Consider the following 20,985-nt stretch of genomic DNA (forward strand, 5'->3'; position numbering starts at 1 on the left):
TGCTCCTCTCCCTTCCCCTCCTCTCCCCTCTCTGTCTCTGTCTCTCTCTCTCTCTCTCTCTGTCTCTCTCTCTCTCAAGAAGTAAGTAAATGTTAAATACAAATGAAAAAAATGGGGAGATGCTCAACAGTTAAGAGCACTGGCTATTTTCACAAAGGACCGGTGTTCAATTCCCAACACCCACATGGAAGCTTGTAATTGTCTTAGTTCCAGGGAATATGAAACCCTCTCTTTGCTTCTTCAGATGTACTACATGCACGTGGCGTACAGATACGTGTACAGATAAGACAGCCATAAACATAAATGGAAAAAAAGAGGTACTGAGCTAAGCAACTTGGGTAGTGAGTGAAGGGTGAAAGAAACTATACAGAAGCGTTGTTTCTCATGGTTATGTAAACATGAGGTTAACAGTTCTGCTCCTGGCTTGTCACATGCTAGAAATGAGTGAGTGAATGAACGGCTAAACTACATTTGTAAGCCACACAGAAGGCTGATGTGGGTGAATCTGGAGGGTTCACTCCAGCTAGACAGCATAGGGGAGATCCTCTTTCCCCCACAGCAACTGAATGGTGCCTGGCAGGAGCCAGGTTTCTCACTTTTGGAATTTACAGGCAAACAGAAGAGAGGCAACTATCCAATGCATAAAGTCAAGGTTTTAGAACTGGAGACATTAGCATTAGTGTGTTCTAAACACAGTGGCTTCCATAGGAAGTAAGTAGAAATGTGTCTATACAAATTATAGGCACATTTCTTTGCTCTGTCAACAAAGATGGGCCCACAAGCAAAAATATCAGATATTTCTAAAACCTGGTTTAGAATCAGGGCAGGATATATGCAGATGGGCCTGGGTGGTGTTTTAGTGTCTTAAGTGTAAGGGAGCGAAAGAAAGCAGGTAGTATTTCAAAAGCATGTGATAAACAATTTAAGAAAGCTCCCAGTGGCCGAAGCTAGAATAACTGAGCAACAAACAAAGTGTTAGTTTATGGAAGTATGGAACAAAACAAACGTACACGAGTATGAGACAGAATGCGCACGAATCTACATTGCTGTGTTCTTAGTAAGTGAGTAAGAAAAATCATACTGAACAGGCAGTGGTGTCATGGGCCTGCATTCCTTGCTCTGGAGGATTAAACAGACAGGAAGAGCGCAGATTTGAGAGCTAGACTGCCAGCAGGAACAGACGAAGTGCTGTAGCATACTTTTGCTCTAATAGAGTGTACTTGGAGGAGGAAATGCCATTTTCTTTCTTTAAAAACATTTAAAAAAAATGCATAGGGGTAGAGGTGTTAGAGCCCCTGAAACTGGAGTTACAGACAGTTGTGAGCCAACATGTAGGTGCTGGGAATTGAACCCAGGTCCTCTGAAAGAGCCATCTCCCCACCCCAAAATGAAATTTTCTTATCTCCCACTTACTCAAAGATCTAAGGAAAGAAGAGTGGTGGGTGATCATCTAAGGAGTGCAGCTTGGCAAGCCATGTGGGTTTGCAGCATGCACATGGGTCTCAGATGTGCAAGGACAACCTGCAGTCAGTTTATACAAGAAGCAGTTTATACCCAGAAACCCATACCATTCTTCCTAGTGTAGAGATTTATCACCACCCAGCAGGATGTCTGTCTCATTTGTTTCAGTTTTGCTCTACTGTGTCTCTAGCTATAGAAACACCTGAATAGCACACATTTTATTGTTTCTGGCTAAGTACATGTGGCACCTAGCAAAAACAGTTTGCAAGCTTACATGTGCATTTTAAAGATGTTCAAAGATAATGTGAAAGAATATTTTGCCAGGCATGTAACATAGGCCTGTAATTCGAGTGTTTGGGAGGTAAAGATAAGAAGAGTTGAAGATCATCCTACAATACACAGCATATTCAAAGTCAGCCTGAATTGGGAAGGAGAGAGGGAGAAAAACAGAATGAAAAAAGTGTTTAAAGAATGAGTTACATTAAGTTGCCTATATGTAAAAATAAAACTGGAAAAACGTTTTTGAGAATTTAGGTTTCTAAGTTATAAATGCATTCAAAAAGGGACCCACTGGATTTCAATATGTGACTTTCATTGTTCTTGTCTTTTACTCCTTTCTATATATTTTTCATAATATAAATTTCATGTGTTTCTTTCTTTCTGTCTTTCTTTCTTTCTTTCTTTCTTTCTTTCTTTCTTTCTTTTTAACATAGTGTGATGACTCTATATCCATAGTAGTTGTTAAAGAGTCTGAGCCGTACCACTCTGATAAAAATTACCTTCTTCCTTTGTTTTATTTTGTTTTTTTAAGAAATAAAACTTTTATGTTGTATCAGTGTTTGCCTGTGTACATGTATGTATGTCGTGTGAATGCCCATGGTAACCAGATGAGGGCATCAGTTCCCTGGGTTGACAGGTGGTTGTGAGTGCCTGACTTGGGTGCTTGGAAACCAGTCTTGGGTCCTCTGTAAGAAAGGAGAATCTTCGTAACCAGCAAGCATCTCTCCAGTCCCAGACACTGCTACATCTTTTTTTTTTTTTTTAATTATTATTATTTGCACAATATTCTGCCAGCAAGCCAGAAAAAGGGCACCAGATCTCATTACAGATGGTTGTGAGCCACCATGTGGATGCCAGGTTTTGAACTCAGGACCTGGAAGAACAATGAACCTGCTTCTGTGGAAAACCAAATATACTGAAGAAACAGTGCTTTTAATTGCTGAGCCATCTCTCCAGCCTGATACTGCTAAGTCTTACACTGGCAATTCCAGTAAAAGTTAAAAACAAAGCCAATTCTTTATAAATCTTTGTTTAATTAATATAGTCTATCTTATTATATGACAAAGGTTAATATAAAGGGGATTCTCCATGATTAGCTTCCTTAGTGTGGTGATGTGTTTCTAAGATGGGGGCGGGGGATGGTTTCAGAGTAGTTAGCATCCTTGGGCAGTCAGGCAACAAAATACTTTTGAGTATCTCTGTGAAAGGCAGTGTTTAGAGTAAGGGAGGGTAGTTCAGTTCTGTTCTTTCTCTCTCTCTTTCTTTCTTTCTTTCTTTCTTTCTTTGTGATGTTATTGTTTTGAAACAGGATTTCTTTGTGTAGCCTTGGCTGTCCTAAACTCCTTTGTAGACTAGGCTGGCTGTGATCTCAAGGCTATCACAGAGAATCCCTGTCTTGAAAAACAACACAAACAAAAAGAATGGTCATGAGCCACCATGTATCCGTGGATCAAATTTGAGTGTTCTGCAAGAGCAGCAAGTGCTCTTAATTGTCTGGCCCCTAGTAAAGGTGTTTAAAACTAAGTACCCACCCTTAGGTAGGTGTGGTGGAACATGCCTGGCAGGCAGCTCCATATAGTGAGCTCCAGGCCGGCCAGATGACATAGTGAGACCATATCTCAAAAAGAAAATAGAAATCTGTAGATCTTGGGTCATAATAATAGCACATAGGACAGTTAAGACTATGCTGGAAAGAAGAGGGTTTACTGTTAGGCACCTTTACTGCTTTGCAAGAGTTTGTTCCCAGTACTCACATGGTGTCTGGCAAACCCATGTAATTTCCAGTTCTTAGGGCACCTGCACACACCTGGTGCAGAAACTCAGGCAAACACAACATTCGTATTAATAAATAAATATGCATTAATAACATAAAACAAGGTAGCTGAGTAGCCTTAACAAATCCCAGTTGTTATAGTGGCATTCAGAAGTTTCTTAGGGGTACAAAGTTGGCTCAATGGTAATAGGTGGTTGCAGCCAAGGTTGATAACCTGAGTCCAGTCCTGGGAACCTGTATGGTAGAAGGAGTGAATTGGACCCCTATAAGTTGTCCTGTGGCCTCCACACATATGAACACACATCTAAGCACACAGCGTAATTTTTCTAAAGGTCTCTGTAGCAAATAAGCTATGTCATTGATTTACAAAACAATAGGACTTTCTTCCAGGAAAGCTTCCTCCATGGTGTCTCTGCTCCAAACTGATCTCTTCATAGGAAATTACGAATTCAGTGTCATAAAGACTCCTTCTAAGCAAATGTCTGACTGAGGATTCAGCCTTTGGGTCTTACTGTTGCTGTAGGGCCACAGGCTTCTCATTATACTTTGAACATTCTGCACCACTGTGCCCTACATTGCCACAGGAACGTGCCTGTTTGGCACTCGAGGGCAATGACAAGTATGAGGTATGCCCTATAATTGCTCACAAGTCACAGGAAGAGAGTCTGGGTAGGAGTCAAAAATTACTAGTTCTTATGTCGGTTGCCTAGGTTGAGTAGACGACACTTGTCGGCAAAAATAAAAATCTGACTTCTATCCCCATCACTTACATGGAGTGAAGAGAGAACTGACTTCCAAAAGTTGTCCTCTGGCTTCTACATACATTAATAAATAAATGTATCCCAGCACTCAGGAGGCAGAGGCTGGCAGGTCGCTGTGAGTTCGAGGCCAGCCTGGTCTACAAAGTCCAGGACAGCCAAAGCTTCACAGAGAAACCCAGTCTCGAAAAGAAAAAAACAAAACAAAAATAAATGAATAAATGTAAAATGGGTTACTACTGTTGATCAGTATATCATTGAAGGACAATCCTAAATACTATGTAAGGAAGTTCCTGTCCTCCCCCCTCTTTAAAAATCTTAAAAAAAAAAAAAAAATCTTTTATGTGGGCCAGGCATTGGTGGCACACACCTTTAATAATCCCAGCACTCGGAGGCAGAGGCAGGTGGATTGAGGTCATCCTGGTCTACAAAGCGAGTCCAGGACAGCCAAGGCTACGCAGAAAGACCCTGTTTGTACCACGTATGTGCCTGGTACTTCAGGAGACTAGAAGAGAGTCTTGGATTCTTTGGAACTGGAGTTACAGGTAGTTGTTAGCTGTTACGTGAGTCCTGGGAACCTAACCCAGGTCCTGTTCAAGTGCTCTTAATCTCCAAACCATCTCTGTAGCCCTGAACTTGTTGGCTCTCAAGAGAAGGAGCTAGCCCTGGACTGTTTATAGTAGTTTTCAAGGTAATGACCAGAGCTTTACTTACTGAGCTCAAGACACTGGACCAATTAACATATTCTCCACTTTCAGCACTCTGGACTAACACTCCCCTGTGCTTTCTGAGATACCCTAGTGTTTGTGGAAGACACAATCTTGTTTTAGAATGTTCTGCTTGCTTTTTTATGCATGCCAAGACTCTTACTCAGGAGTCTGCAGTGGGAGACATTTTGTACCTTTGAGCACTGCATATGTTGAACTCCTTGCCAGGAAAGTACCACACCCAGGAAACTGTAACTGTGAATGGTGCAAGGCAACATTGGGCCTATCAGAAAGTAGATTTGTCCCGGGTGTGGTAGACAATGCCTTTAATCTCAGCTCTCTGGAGGCAGAGACAAGCTGATCTCTGTTGAGGCCAGTCTGGTCTACAAAATGAGTTCCAGGACAGCCAGGGCTGCTACACAGACTTGCTACAGGCAAATCAAAAGCAGTGTAAGTTTGGAGATTGTCTTAAAGCTTCCCTGTGCTAACACCAAAGTTATCCTCTCTCTCTTGATTTACTGTTTTTTCTTTTCTTTTTGTTTGCTTTTGTTTTGAAACAGGGTTTCTTTGAATAGCCTTGACTGTCCGGAACTACCTGGACTATAGTTGTGTCCTTTCTCCTTTCTTCTTCTTTATCTATTTCCCAACAAAATTGTATCTGTTTGCTTGCCTTGTATTCCCTCTGTAATTGCTGTGGCTGTCCTGGACTCAAACTCACAGCAATCCACCTGCCTCTGCCTCCCGAGTACTGGGGTTAAAGGTGTGCGTCACCACACCCGACTACACACCAGATTCTTAACACCAAGATCCACCAGCTAACCCAGCCTGGGGGGAATAGTTTATCCCAGGGCTGATGAAATATTTGTCCCCCATAAAGTGTCATCAGAGTCTCTCTCCCCAAGGGCAGGCTTGGGTAAACACTAGCAGGTTCTTTATCTTGAGATTTTGCACTATTGATAGCATGAAGTTTATCCCCCTTTGGATTCTGATAATCTTTTTTTCAAAAGAAATTATACTATAGGGGTTAATTAACTTTAATGTTCTGTGTTTGTAACAAGATTCTAAGATAACAAAACTTAAAGGGAGGGCAGTGGCTTAAAGCTATTGTTATTTGGCCCTGTTGCTTTGAGCTTATGGTGTCAGGACAAATCATATCAGGGGCACCTACCTGGGAGCTGTACCACAGGGCATGTGGAAACAAAGAGAGTCAAGAAGCAGATTAGATTTCAGCATTCCCTTCATGAGCATGCCTGCAATGGCCTAGTTTATTTCCTTCCTGCTCTTAACTTCTCAGGGCTCTTTTCACTACCTCCTGCTAGACCTCAGAGCAGCCGCTAACACAGGCACTGAGTGCTGGGATTAAAGGTGTGTGCCACCGCACCAGCTCTAGCGGTTCATTGTTATATGTTGCATATAGTTTTCGTTGAGTATCTTGTTTGAGGTCCACTTGCTGACTTGAGAGCTTTCATGAGCCTAGTTCCTCTCCACGTCAGCATTCTGACTGTCTCTCTGCTTGGGGATATCCGTTACTCGGAACTGAAAATATTATTTATTGCCTCTTTCTTTTTTTTTAAGCTTGATTTGTGCACATACGAGCACGAGAGAGAGAGAGAGAGGGAGAGGGAGAGGGAGAGGGCGCGAGCGCGCGCGCGCACATGGATTTGCACACATAGGTGTTTGTGCCAGAAGGCCAGAAGAGAATGATATTCTCTGCTCATAAAATGATCCAATTTAAGACAAATTAAATATAAAAGCAGGCTTATTGGGGACAACTCTTGGGCAAGTTATGGGGTCCAAAGGAACAGAACCAGGGAAGTCACCGTGCCGACAGGGAGATACAGAAGGGAAGGGAGGAAGAAAGAAAGAAGGAAAGAGCATTCGCATGTGAGAAAGAGAGAGAACCGAATGTTTGGATTATATAGTTAAGAGCCTCTTGGGTGAGAGGAAGCCCTTCCCCTGGGCTGGAAAGTTCAGGTAGGGATAAAAAGAATACTTTCCTTTTTAATAATGTATATGTGTTTATCTATATTGGGGTATGTACACAAGAGGGCAGGTGCCCACTGAAGTCAGAGGAAGGCACCAGATTCCCTGGAGCTGCCTGTGAGCTTCCCTGCGTGGGTTCTGGGAACCCAGCTCATGTCTTCAGCAAGAAGTTTACGCTGTTGACTTCTGAGCCATTTCGCAGGCTAAGCCTTTCTGGCATGCACAAGATGCTAGGTTCCATCTCCAAACTACTCCCTCTAAATATCCCCTTCCCCTTCCCCACCCACCCACCACCACCACCACCACCACCACCCCACCCCTACCCCCACCTCTACCCCCACCCCCTGCAAAAAGAAAGAAAGTCAAAAATATTTAGGCCCTGGTTGAGGACAGAGAATGCTAATAAGTTTCTGATGCCTGAATTGTCATTTGAAGTAGCTTCCAAACTCACAGTCTCCTGCTATAACTTTAAATTTTATGCAGATATCTAATTAAGAACACCTTCCAAGTAGCAAGGACCAACAGTAAAAACAAGCAAACAAAAAGGCAAAGTAAAATTGTTCAGGAAGCTGTGCCATTTTCACCTGATGGTTTCCTGTATCCTGCCCGTGGTTGGTGGAACCCAGCTGCCACACATGCCCTGATTGGAACACTTTGATTTCAGTCATGAATTCTAGACAAGCCATCCTAGAGCTTGGTATCAGAAGTTGGGTATGGATAGCCCGTTTTCTCCAGATTTCTCTTCTACATGGCCTTGCTTGCCCAGTACACTTGCATCCTAGAACATGGCAAATGGGAAACTTTCTGGCCTCTAGAACTCAAGAAGATGCACAGAGCTTCAGGAATTTCCTGCCCTCCTCCTCCCTTCTCCCCTTGCAACTCTGAAATATCACATAGCTACAGAAGTTGCACTCTAGGCTTACTTTTGTTTGTTGGTATAATTAATGTTTTCCAGTGAAGTTGGTTCTTTAGAGTTGCAGTCCACTTTGAGGGAGGAACTATTTTATATCCATTCTGTTCCTTGGGAAGCTGGGGGAAAATGATTACAGCAAAGCAGCAAAACAGACTGTTAGCTAGCCTTTGGAAGTACATAGAATAAGCTTGGCCAACTAAAAGTGTTTATAGCTGGTTTCAGGTCCCTGTGCATTATAGGCACTCTATCTGATTTATATTTTACAGTCTAAATTGGCATGGCACATGCCTTTGGGATTAAATTAACTTATACCAAGCGAGAAAGCATCAGCTGTCAAACTCAGGGTTGCCTTCTGGAGACCAGTGTGCTTTTTTTTCTTCTAGCATTCTGAGCATACACTCCAGGCATTCTCTCCTGGATAGCAGCTGGGAGAGCCCTCCAATGGGGCCTGCTCAGGATCCCCTTTGTGCAGAGTGGATTTGCTCCCACGCAGAAGCAGATCTGACCAATCCTACACTGTCCTTGGTCCTGTGCACATTAGGAGGATTTAACTCTAAAAAAGCAAATGCAACAAACAATCTCTTTTAAGTGTTTTTGTTTGTTTCCTTTGTCTCTAATGAACTTAAAGCATTATTGTGATTGGTTGGCAATTATGCAGATCTGTGATCTTTGTCCTTACTTGGAAGTAGAAGAAAATTTTTCTACCATCTCTTTTAGTAAGATTAAAGAAAATTTGTTTAAGGAACATAGCATATAAGAGAAAACATCAGTGTTGTTTAAGTGAAGGGCTTTAGGTAAATGTGTAATAGGTTATATGAAAGGAATTTAGCAGTGCCCTGTCATTAGAGTGTCTACAGTCACAAATTTGTGTTTGTTAAGCATGCAGGACTTTAGAAATGAAGTTAAGAATACTGTTTTGTATGTGTGCTGAGCACCTCTTTGTGTTTGTTTCCATGGCCCAGGAGTGTGGGCTGTCCCTTGCTCAGCCTGAGCTCTTACCCAGGAGCCACTGCATGGTGGAAACTGGGGGGACAGTGATCAAGCTTTTCACTAATGAGCTGTGACGCCAGCTGCAAGAGGGGCAAATCCTGTTACTCTCTTCACCTACTCTCTGAAGCTGCAGCGCTGATGGGAACAAGGTTCCCTTCTCTCTGCCAATCTGCTGCCTTTTCTGCTGTTTCCTTTCCCTTCCTCTTCTGCCCTGAGCATCTTGGCAAAGGTCAGATTTCAGTGCTCACAGTTCATTGCACACAGTGAAAGGAAGATACAAAAGAGTAGGAGAGAAAGTGAGAAAAAGAAAAAAAGGCCGAGGTGGAGATTTCTAGGAGGGTCCCTTGCTGCCTTAGTCTTAAGGCTTAAGCTCTAGGTTGAAGCCTTAAATAATAAAGCTTTGAGTAACCTGGGTTTTAAGTAGTTCTTTGTAGGCAGCTTTATTAGAGCATGGACATAGTAGGCTGTGAGCTAAAGAGAATTTCAATTTCTACTCAAAAACTTGTGAATTTTGAAGAAGATAGTTTTATCTCTAGTGTTTGTTCAGACTGTCATTGTAAGGAGGATGATATGTAGCTCTTACAGTATGTGTCAGATTGTACTGCTCCATCTTAGCACGACAGTCGACAGTCTTTGGAGGTAGACACACATTTAAAGTGAACAATATAGTATACTCCTTAACAGGAAAAAATATTTTAAATTGTGGCAATAAATTTTAAAATTGAACTATTAAAATGATGAATTCTCCATTAACCAATTCATTTTTTAAGTACAGTTCAGCAGTGCCTTGCTGCTAGCTGTTTGGGTGCATGTTCTAGAAGTCCTAGGTATATTCACACTGATGTGAAACACATATCTACAACTTTCTCTGTTCTCTCTCTGAGACTGTGTACCATTAAACTAATGTGGAAAAGGTTAACCAAGCCAGTTCTTTTGTTCAGCAGGATTCAAATGGCTTCTCTGTTCTTTTCGCTGTTGTTGTTTTCTCCTTCAACGTTCTTACTGTACATTCCACCACAGAATGATATAAAGGCATGTTTTACAGTCTTGTCACCTATTGGAGAAGGATAAAGCAACTATTTAAAAATGTCTGCCTTTTAGGGGGTGGGGGGAGACAGGTTATCAGCGTGTAGCTCTGGCTTGTCTATCTCTGCCTCCTGGGTGCTGGGATTGAAGGTATGGACCACAGAACCTAGCTAATAGCTCTTGACCTACCATTCTCTGAGTAAAGGCCTATTAGAGATGGCTCTTAAAGGGGCCCAAGTATAGCTGTGGGTATATATAGCTCAATGGTGAGGCCTTTAGTTCCATCCCCAGCACAGAAGAGCAGAGCTTGAGTCAGTTATGTTTGATTCAGTGTTGTGGACAAGGGGACATAGTAAATCCCATAGAAGTGCATATGGTATGGTATGGTATATTAATGTAGCTATGGCATTTTGGCAGTAGGACCACAAAGTGGAAGTCATCTGGAATGACTTGTAAAAGTTGTAAAAGACAGGTGTCTTGAACATGACTTACTCATTATAGACAGGCAGACATCTGGTATCTCTTCACACCACACCTTAGGTTAAAGGAAACAGCACACAGTTGTTGACTTTTAACAACCTAGTAGTCTGGCTCTCAGTGGTTCCACCATATCTGGAAGCATAGACGTTGAATAGAGGTGGTACAAATTGTCTACTTCACAGCAAGCAACCATGTCCCATATTCACAGGTGGGCAAAGGACTATGGATGTTGGCTCCACAGCAAATGATCCTTGACAGCAATGTTCCTTTGGGCCTTAGTTGTATTATCCAGATGAACCAAGGTGCCAGACACTCAACATTCACATGGGTAGAGGCAGGAGTGCCTAGTGGGACACACAGTGACTAGAAGGGTCCCTTGTTGCTATGTGGGTCTTGGGTGCACTGAAGTTTGTTGGACACCAGCACCCGCTGAGGTGTTTGAAGCCTGGTCTTTTATATTCTTCAAAGGTTTGTTCCTCAGATGTTTTGGTCTGTGCTTCTGATTGGTATGGGCTGATGGCGCCCCAGGGCTTTACCGACTACACACAAGTGCTTAGTTCTGGTGTCAGGACATTGAGTGGGAGTGCCTCCATTTTATTGTTTCTCTTTACTAGAAACAGACAGTCCACTTTATTTGGGGAAAAAATATATATCCATAGAATTGGTATTGATCAAAAATCATGTCATGCTTTTGAGATAAGATGCCCAAAAGCTTGATCCCCCCCTCCCCCCATGGACTATAGATATAGTTGTAAGATAGCCAGTTGTAAGCAGACTCTCAGGAGTCTGTTCAATGCAGGCAGATTTATGATTAGAGCGTATTCCATCACTTCAGAGAGTATTCTTGTATTGGAGAGTCAGAAGAGAAAAAGATTACTATTGTTTCCTACTGCTACTTTTTGCCAATTGGCCCATCTCTTAATCTCTAAACTCTGTGTGCAGATCAGCTGTCTTGTGAAGCTTCCACTTGAACTTTGAGGGCAAGTACAGGCTCCTCACCTAGGATTAAACTAGTAACAGTCATTACCTCATTTCTTTCTAGATGATGTAAGAACAGTCTTGTTCTAGCAACTAGCTTTCATCAGTCAAATGCCATACTGCATCCTCCCACTGTGTGTGTGTGTGTATGTGTGTGTGTGTGTGTGTGTGTGTGTGTGTGTGTGTGTGTGTGTGTCTCTAATGGTTTTTGATTGGTTCCTTTAAAGCTGTTATAAGCAGTAATGGTACTGTCAGGTAAATGAAGACTAATTTATAATTAGTTGTATGGTGCTTCTGTAGTCTTCATTGTCATTTAAATATGAAGCCAGGGGCCAAGGAGGAGATTCACTCTGTAAAATCTTTGCTATGCAAGCATGAGGACCTGAGTTTGACTCTCCAGAACTCATGTAAACAAGTCTGCTTTGGAGATACTTGTCTGCAACCCTTGGGCTGGAGGCAGGGATCCAGATTTACTCTAGTAATCTCCAGTTTCAGTGAGAGACCTTGTCTCATAAAATAAAATGGACAAGTGCAACACACACACACACACGCGCGCGCGCGCACTTAAAAATTTAAAAAAAAATTTATTTATTATGTATATAGTGCTCTGCTTCCATGTACACCTGCACACCAGAAGAAGGCATCAGATCACATTATAGATGGTTGTGAGCCACCATGTGGTTGCTGGGAATTGAACTCAGGACCTCTGGAAGAGCAGTCAGTGCTCTTAGCCTCTGAGCCATCTCTCCAGCCCACAGTGGCATTTAAAAAACAACGTTCTTTGATTATATAATTCGCATCATTTCATGAAAAGAAATATGCTTCTATATTCTTCTGTGAAGGTTGCAGGTGAAAGGGAATGGGGTTTAGTAAGAAGCAGTGGAAGAAATAAACTAGTATGCTAAACTCTCATTGTCTTTCTGGCAGTGTACATGGGAAGAAGGAGAGTCCTTTATTTCCACTAATCATTCTGTTGTTTGCAGTCTGATGGTGCCAAGCAGGGACGGACAGTGTATCTAAACAAATCTCTGATCTATTTCTCTCTCCTTCCTCTCCTAGGAGTTAGAGGCAGCTCTTCACAAAGATGATGTGGAGTTTATCAGTGATCTGATTGCCTGCCTGCTTCAGGGCTGCTATCAGCGAAGGGATATCACGTAAGTATCCTGGTCTCATTATTTCCTGTATAGGGAATCCATTAACCTGCTGTCGTGAGCTCCACTCTCCTGTGACAAGCAAGGACCCAGCACTGCCAGTAGACAGCAGTATAGACTCTACACACAAATGTATTCATTCTCTCTCCCACCCCCCCACCCCCCCACCCCCAGACAGGGTTTCTCTGTGTAGCCTTGGCTGTCCTGGACTCGCTTTGTAGACCAGGCTGGCCTTGAACTCGTACAGCCCCACCTGCCTCTGCCTCCCAAGTGCTGAGATTACAGGCATGTGCCACTGTGCCTGGTGTTTATTCATTCTTTACTATAATTTTTTAGTTAATGTTTACAAACAAATGTCATCCTGTTACCTACTTTGAGCATGTGTTTTTGTTTTGTTTTTCTGATTTTGGCCTGCAATCCTGGCAAAATATTGCTTAACAAATTAAAATCAGGTTTCACTACATTCCTGTGGCTAGCATAGAACTCTTGAGCTTGGGAGATCTTTCCACTTAAGCTAGACTGTAGACATGGATCATCCAGCTTTCCTTATTTAAACAACAGCAACAAACGTCAACCAAAAGGCTGATTACCCTACTGTCCTAGTCTTTTGGCCCTTTGAAACCATGTAGGAGTTCACTTTATATATTTTAAATAGTTAAAAATGACTGGAGTAAGGTAGCTCAGTGCTTAAGAGCACATACTACTTTTAAAGTATGCAAGTTTGGATGACATACAACCTCTTGTAACTCTAGTTCCCGAGACTCTGATTCCCTCTTCTGACCTCTGGGCATGTACATAAACCCACACAGACACCCACATAAATAATTTGAAAATACAATATATTTTTTATTTAAAAAAAATTAGTGTGTCACATGATTTTGTTGTAGTGATTCCAGTGTGCTAGGCTGGTAAGCTAGGCTTGGTGTTAATGTGTAGGGAGCCTTCATCAGCTGAAAGAGGCGGACAGTGTTGCTGTTATTCAGGGTGTCAGTCTGAGAGGTATTGGCCTGGCCTTGAACACCTCTGTAGTTCAGGGATGACAAGACTGCTAGAATTGCCAGGTAATGGTGGTATACAGTTTTAATCCCAGCACTTGGGAGGCAGGGGCAGGTGGATCTCTGTGCATTCAAGGCCAGCCTGATCTACAGAGCAAGTTCCAGGGCAGTCAGGAAGTGCTATACAGAAACTCTGTCTTTAAAAACAAAAAGATAAAGAGTGCTTTAATTACAGACAACACACCTAGCTTTATCATCCTGAATATAGTTTTCTGACTTTATGCCAGATTGCATGGCAGATATATTTTAGTGATATCCATATCCATAAATGTGCTAACTTTTTGTGATTTTGTAGACACTGGTAAGCAAAGGGTTCTTACATAAGCAGTGACATTACTAGCTCATGCGTGTGGAAGTCTGGTTTGCTCTTTCTCAAGCACTTTTCAGGGAGTATGGTAGGGATCAGCTCTTGTGCCCTGGCCATCCTAAGCACATTCTCTGTCCCTGGATTATATTGCTAGCCATAAAATCATGTGTTATTTTCTCCATAATAGTCATAGTTTAAGAGGGATGCTTTGTTTGTATGATGCCTGTTTTGAGTGAAATATGTGTGTAATAGTATTTTAGGGCCGGGCGTGGTGGTGCACGCCTTTAATCCTAGCACTTGGGAGGCAGAGGCAGGTGGATCTCTGAGTTTGAGGCTGGCTTGATCTACAAAGTGAGTTCAGGACAGCCAAGACTACATAGAGAAACCCTGTCTCAAAAGAAATGTTTTTTTTTTTTTTTTTGTTAATGGGATACAGTTATTATTTGCTTATTAAGAGTACTGGATATTTTTCTGGAAGGCTCAAGTTTGATTCCCAGCATCCATGGCGGCCCACAACTTTCTGTAACTCCGAATTTTAGAGTATCTGATAGCCCCATCTGGCCTCCTCGGGCTCTAGGCATGCACTTGGTGCTGAGACACACATGAAGACCATACACAAATACACATACATAAAAGTAAACTCTGTGTGTGTTTCCTTTTGGTTTTTTGAGACAGGTTTTCTCTGTATAATCTCAACTTTCCTGGAACTCACTTCATAGACCAGGCTAGCCTTGAACTCACAGAGATTCACTTGCCTCTGCCTCCCAAGTACTTGGACTAAAGGTGTATGCCAACACCGCCCATCACAAAATGTTTTTATAAAGATTTTATTGACAAATCAGACTGCCCACCACAGAAGTGACTCTTCTCTCTTTGAACCTTTTAGGGAACCATGAGTTAATTTTCATTAGCACAAAACATGATGCCCTTTACACCTATTAGGGGGCACTAATAGGTTTTCTCCTGACTAAATGAGCCAGTTAACACCAGATCTTAGCATAAAGGCAGGTTAATTGGGTGCAACTCTTGGGCAGGTTCATGGTCCCAAGGAACATCACCATGGGGAGCGAGACTGAGACGAGGGGGAAAGAGTGTGGGCATGCAGGGAGGGAGGAGAGAGACCACAATGTCTGGACTGTATAGGGAAGAGTTTCTGGGGTGGGGCAACCCCACCCCATCCTGGGTAAAGGATAGGGTATGCCAGGCACACCCTGCAGCAGGTAGGGACTAAGGGATGCTGGGAGAACATGGAGGCCAGGCCTGCCTTGGTACGTTAAATATGTACCTCAGCTGTTTGTTCCAGGTCTGAAACCCAACAGGGACTAAACAGAACACTCCACTGTCTCTATTCTTACAGTCCACCCAGACACTTTAATTGGAAGGATGCTCTCTTTCTACCCTAAACTAATGTCTAAAACCCTAAATTATAAAATATATTTAAAATAATATATTTTAAAATGTTATTTTCAAAAACATAACCAATCTTTTCTCTGTTTACAAAATTAATCAAAATCTAGACATCAGATCAGGCCATGTTGGGTCATAGTTTTTGTGTTCTTTTACAGCTGGACTCCAGCTGGCTGTGTAAGATTGCTTGAATTTGAGTGCTGGGGTTATGTGTGGTGCACCCCATGTCCGCTATGGTAATGTGCTTCTCTCGCAGCAGTTTTTTTGTTGTTTTGGGGGATGGGGTGGGTTTTTTTTTTGTTTTTTTTTGTTTTTTTTTTTTTTTGGTTTGGTTTGGTTTGGTTTTTTAAGACAAGGTTTCTCTGTGTAGCCTTGTCTGTCCTAGACTTGCTTTGGAGATCAGGCTGGCCTCGAACTCACAGTGATCCGCCTGCCTCTGCCTCCCAATTGCTGGGATTAAAGGTGTGCACCACCACGCCCAGGTCTGGCAGCAGTTGTAATTTCTTAGCATTACTGTCTTTAACTATTGATGAACATAAATGTTTATTTACTTTGAAGTGCTTGCCGTATATATAACATGATGTGAAAATACTTGATTTCCACTGGTGAAAAAGACACTGCCCTACATTACTGCTCACACTCAACACCTGCTTGAATTATATCTCTGTGTTAGGTTTTTCATCCCAAGATTATGCAGTTTACAATGAACGTAACCTTGCAAATTTCTTCAGTTACCATCTAATACTTTACGCACCTCACCCTCCCTCCCCAGAGGAGAATGAGATGTAGCTGCCTAGCCTCTGACTCACCACAATCCTTCTGCCTCAGCCTCCTGAGTCCTAGATTATAGGTATGAACTAGTATGCTTCTAAGTTTGTTTCTGTAACTGAGGAAATTGCAGCGGAACAAATGTACCAGGTCACCTGGTGCCTAGTGCTTTCCCCTCATGTTTGCTGTATTCTGTTCCATCTTATCTAAGCTGAACTTTCTGAAGACGACAGTGGAAATTAGTGGGACTCTTCAGTCTAATTAGATTTATTTTGTTTAGAAATCCTTTGTGTCTGACAGAGTAAACCTTCAGATTAAAAAGTTTTCAGGTCACATCTGTAATTGTCCAGGAGTTCAAGTCCAGCCTTCTGCCTCAGTGTGAGGGAGGGTGTCCAAGAAGTTTATTGCTTAACTAAAAGTGTTTTAAAACTTGAGAGTGTAGCTTAGTGATAGAGCACTTACCTAGCATATTGAAGCCTTGGATTTGATCTCTGTCACTAAGAGATGAAAAAAAAAAACTACTGAAAAATGGTTTTTCATAGGATTGTGTGGGTGGTTGTTGGGCTCTGAGGATGGCCCATGTAGTCCTGTAAGTGCTTGAGTGAGACAGCACCTATTCCCAGGCAGGAGAGTTTGGCAGAATTGTTGGTGTACGGAGAGTTTGGCAGCGCTGTGATTGTACTAGCCTCCAGCTGTCTAGAAATCAACTCTTCTCACAGGAATAAGCAGCTGTAGTGCCCCTCCCTGTCAGCTAGTACCACATAGAAATAAGGTTTGCAAATAAAGCACTCTTCAGAAGCGTACCCACAATTTTGTTTTGTAAATATAAAACGAGGAGAACTGGGATACATGCATAGGCAAAATTCATAAAGAAGACTAACATAGTACTTAAGAGAACCAGGAAGAGGATATCAGAGACGAATTTACCACCTTAGCATATAAGCGAATGATCTTGGACCAGCTGGGTCATCAGAGTTGCCTGGATTCAGTGTGTGTTTGATGGGCAGGGGTGCTGCCCTCCTGGTCCTGACTACACACACAGGTACCACCTGTATGTTATCACTTGTTTACTGTTTTGTAAACCTGATGCATACTCAGTTTCTTTAGTTTGTTTTTGGATATTTTTCTGTTATTTTCTTTCTCAGTACAAATGAAATGTCAGTTACATGTTCCTTGCAGTGCTTTCTGGTTCTCTTCCCTGTCACCTCTGAATACTCCCCTAGTTATAGCACTTGCCCATTAAGTACATATTTTAAGGATTTAACAGGAACTTCTCTCTTTCACTACTCTTTTCCTTCTGTATTGGAAATTGATTAGAATAACTGAGTACTAGACTGAAAATAACTTCTCTGTCAGAAAAGATAGGAGTAAATCAGACTATGTCTTGAGCAGTAGTATGTATAAGGAGCATAAAAATAAAAATTGAAGCTGGGTGTGCTGTTGCACGCCTGTAATCCAAGCACTTGGGGAAGCAGAGACACACAGATGTTCATGAGTTCTCTTGAAGCATGCTTTTTATGTAACATAGGCCAATTTTGATTCAACTGTGGTCTTTGCTCACTTTTTTGTTTCCACTTTAAGTAGAAAGTCATCTATTTATAAACTTAGTTTTTCAGAGTTAATTGTATATCTAACATTGTTAGACTTTTTGTTGTTGTTATTACTTAAAATATTTAGTTTTGAAGTCTTGTTCTTTATGCAGAAATAGCACTTTTGTTTGGAAATTGGAATACCTATGCTAAATGTACATTTGAACATATCTTTGTTGTGATGAGATATGCCTTTTAAAAAAAATTTCTGCCCCCATTGTGTAACAGCCCTGGCTGTCTTGGAACTCATTTGCAGACCAGGCTGGCCTCAAACTCACAGAGTTCTACCTCCCACGTGCTGGGATTAAAGGTGTATACCACCATGCCTAACAAAAAAATCTATTTTTGTTTTATATATGGGTGTTTTGCCTTCATCTGTATCTGTGCACTATGTATATGCAGTATCCATGGAGGCCAGAAGAGAACGACAGACAGACAGACAGACAGACACACACACACACACACAAGGTTGTGAGCCACCCTGTAGTTGTTGGAAGTAGAATCCAGGTCCTCAGACAGGGTCTTTCCATATGGAGAGGCTAACTTTAAATTGCTGATGCCCCTGATTTCACTGCCTAATTACTACATACAGGTGCTGGTACATACCTGACTCTGAGGCCAGTCATTCTTGACAAATGATCCAGCATGTAGTCACTACTGTACTCGGGAACATAGATTCTTCACAAAAGCTTTCTTTACAGTTGATCGCTTCCATACAGACACCCAAAACCTGGCTACCATTAATCTCATTGTACCACTATATGTTAAGACTTACCTATTTGGGGGTTCTGTATGAGTGAACTCATGGTGTGAGATGATGTGTATAGCTTCTTTTAGTCTAGCATGATGTCTGGTGTTGATGTAGACTGCTATGTGTTATCAGTATTGGCTTCTTTTGGAGGGTGAAAAATTGAATTGTGCCCAGGGGAGAAAGATAGGACACAAAATTAACTATTGTTTATTGATGAACATTGTGTTGCTTTTGATATAAGACTGTTTACAAACAAAGTTATTGTGAAAGATGCAAGGGAATGCTTGTGCAAACATTTTTTGATTTCTTTTGGTAAATAGTGGGTCATATGCTGAGTGTTTAAGTTGAAGAGGCTGCCAAACTGTTCCGAAGCAGTTACATTGCTGTTTCTACTAGTGCGCTGGGAACAATCTGGTGCTGTGTATCTTTGCAGCGTTTGCTGGTTTTCATTTTACTGAGTATTTTATTCAGATGTGTATCTTGCTTTTACATTTGTTTGTATTTGAAATAATTTAAGGTGCCCATTTAGTTGTAGTTTATAAATTTTTACAGTATATTTTGCTTTTACTCCCATGTCTAAGGGACCTCAGTATCAAGAAGACAAGACACCTTAATCACCTTAAAATTTTTTTTTTAGCCAGGTGTGGTGGTGCACACCTTTAGTCCCAGCACGTAGGAGGCAGAGGCAGGTGGATCTCTGTGAGTTCAAGGCCAGCCTGGTCTACAAATCAAGTCCAGGATAGCCAAGGCTACACAGAGAAACCCTGTCTCAAAAAACCCAAAAACAAACCAAACAACCCCCAAAAATTAAATAAAAAGGCTCTTAAAGGGGCTGGCAAGAATATTCAGTGAATAAAGCACTTGCCATGTAAGCAAGAGAACTAGCGATCCAGTCTTCAGGACCTGTACAAATGCAGGGCATCCTGCCTGTGATCCCGGTTCTCAGGAAGAGCACAGGCTGGCATTGCTAGACTAGCTGAATTGGTAGACTCCACGTTCAAATGTAGAGTGTGGAAGGCTATTGGAAAAAGCACCCTCTGGTCACATGTACAAGTGAGCAAGCAAGTGCATGTGTATATGTATGCGCACACACGGATACAATTACCACATACATGAAAACTACACATTACCAAGGGGGCCTGGATTTAGCTTTTTAGAGTTGATATCAAAATGCACTTTGGACTGGGGACAATCGTAATCCCATCATTCAAGAATCAGACCCTGGGATATCTTTTTGAGTTCCAGGACAGCCAGGATTACATAAAATGTACTTTAGGTTAGTATTTATATATGAGATGAGATAGTTATCCTTCCTCATTGTTGAAATGTATGTTTTAGAGGGCTAGAGAGATAGCTCAGAGGTTAAGAGCACTGTCTGTTCTTCCAGAGGTCCTGAGTTCAATTCCCAGCAACCACATGGTGGCTCACATCTATAATGTGATCTGATGCCCTCTTCTGGTTGGCAGGCATACATGCAGGCGGAACACTGTATATATAGTATATATAGTAAAATCCTTTTAAAAATTGTATGTTTTATTATGTAAGGATCAGGTATCTCCTCAAGTTCAGTAGGATAGGATCACCAACTTCATTCTTCTTAAACATGTATGTATGTTGGCCTACATATAAGTCTGTGTACCACATGTGTCTAGTGTCCCTGGAGGCAATAGGAGAGTATTGGATCGCCTAGGCCTGGGGCTAGAGGCGTTTATGACCTACCATGAGCGTGCTGGAAACCAGACCTAGGTCCTGGAAGAGCAGCTAGTCTTCTTAACCCTTGAGCTGTCTCTCCAGCCCCTTGTTCTTTAACCTTTAAAAAGTTGTTTTTGAGACTTGGGGATGTGGTTTAGTTGATAGTGTTAACTAGCATATACAGAGCCCTCCTCCCCAGCAATGCATAGATTGATCATGGCACTGTAGGTCTGTGATTCCAACACTTGGGAGGTGAAGATAAAGGCAGGATCAGAAGTCCAGGATCATCTTTGGCTAGACAGTGAGTTTGAGGCAAGCCTAGACTAAGTAAATTGAGATCCCATTTCCCCCTCCTCCCCCCAAGGGAAAAGACTTTTATTATTGTTACTCCTCTGTACTTCCACATCATTTTAAAATTTATTTGTGTGTATGCTTGTGTATGCAAATTAAGGTCAGAGGACAACTTGAAGGTGTCTTCAGGCTTGGCAGCAAGCAACTTTAACCAGTGAACAGCCTTGTTGGCCCAATCCACATAACAATTTAAATTCAGTATGCCAGTCTCTAACCCCCCAAAGTCAGTTAATCTGCTGTGTGATCTTTGCTGTTCAGAGTTGTAATCAAACCTAGGGTCCCTCACATGTTAGACAAGTGCTGTAGCCTGAGCTGTACCTCGAACCCTGTTCATTTTTCCTAGGCTTTCTTTTTTGTATGGCATATATATTCTGTCCTTTAATCATTATTTTTATATCTAGATTATATAGGTAACCTGCTTCTTAAGAATATAATGCACATGTGTGCATGGGTGCATGTGTCATCTTAGAGGCCAGAAGAGGGCATCAAATATTCTAGAACTGGATGTAGAGGTGGTTGTGAACCATTCGATATAGACACTGGGAGCCAAACTTAGGTCCTCTCT

General features: G+C 41.9%; 1 protein-coding gene across 4 annotated transcripts in view; it reads left to right on the forward strand.

The window, feature by feature from the left end:
- Positions 1-20,985, forward strand: part of LOC127197376 (chromatin remodeling regulator CECR2) — a 105,688-nt gene that overhangs the window by 44,289 nt on the left and 40,414 nt on the right. For all 4 annotated transcript variants that reach the window (XM_051155267.1, XM_051155268.1, XM_051155269.1 and 1 more), the window contains exon 2: positions 12,409-12,503. In XM_051155267.1, coding sequence (XP_051011224.1) covers positions 12,409-12,503 — 95 coding nt within the window. The remainder of the gene's footprint in view (positions 1-12,408; positions 12,504-20,985) is intronic.

Source organism: Acomys russatus, chromosome 13 (genome assembly GCF_903995435.1).
Source record: "Acomys russatus chromosome 13, mAcoRus1.1, whole genome shotgun sequence".
In the NCBI taxonomy this organism is placed as follows: domain Eukaryota; kingdom Metazoa; phylum Chordata; class Mammalia; order Rodentia; family Muridae; genus Acomys; species Acomys russatus.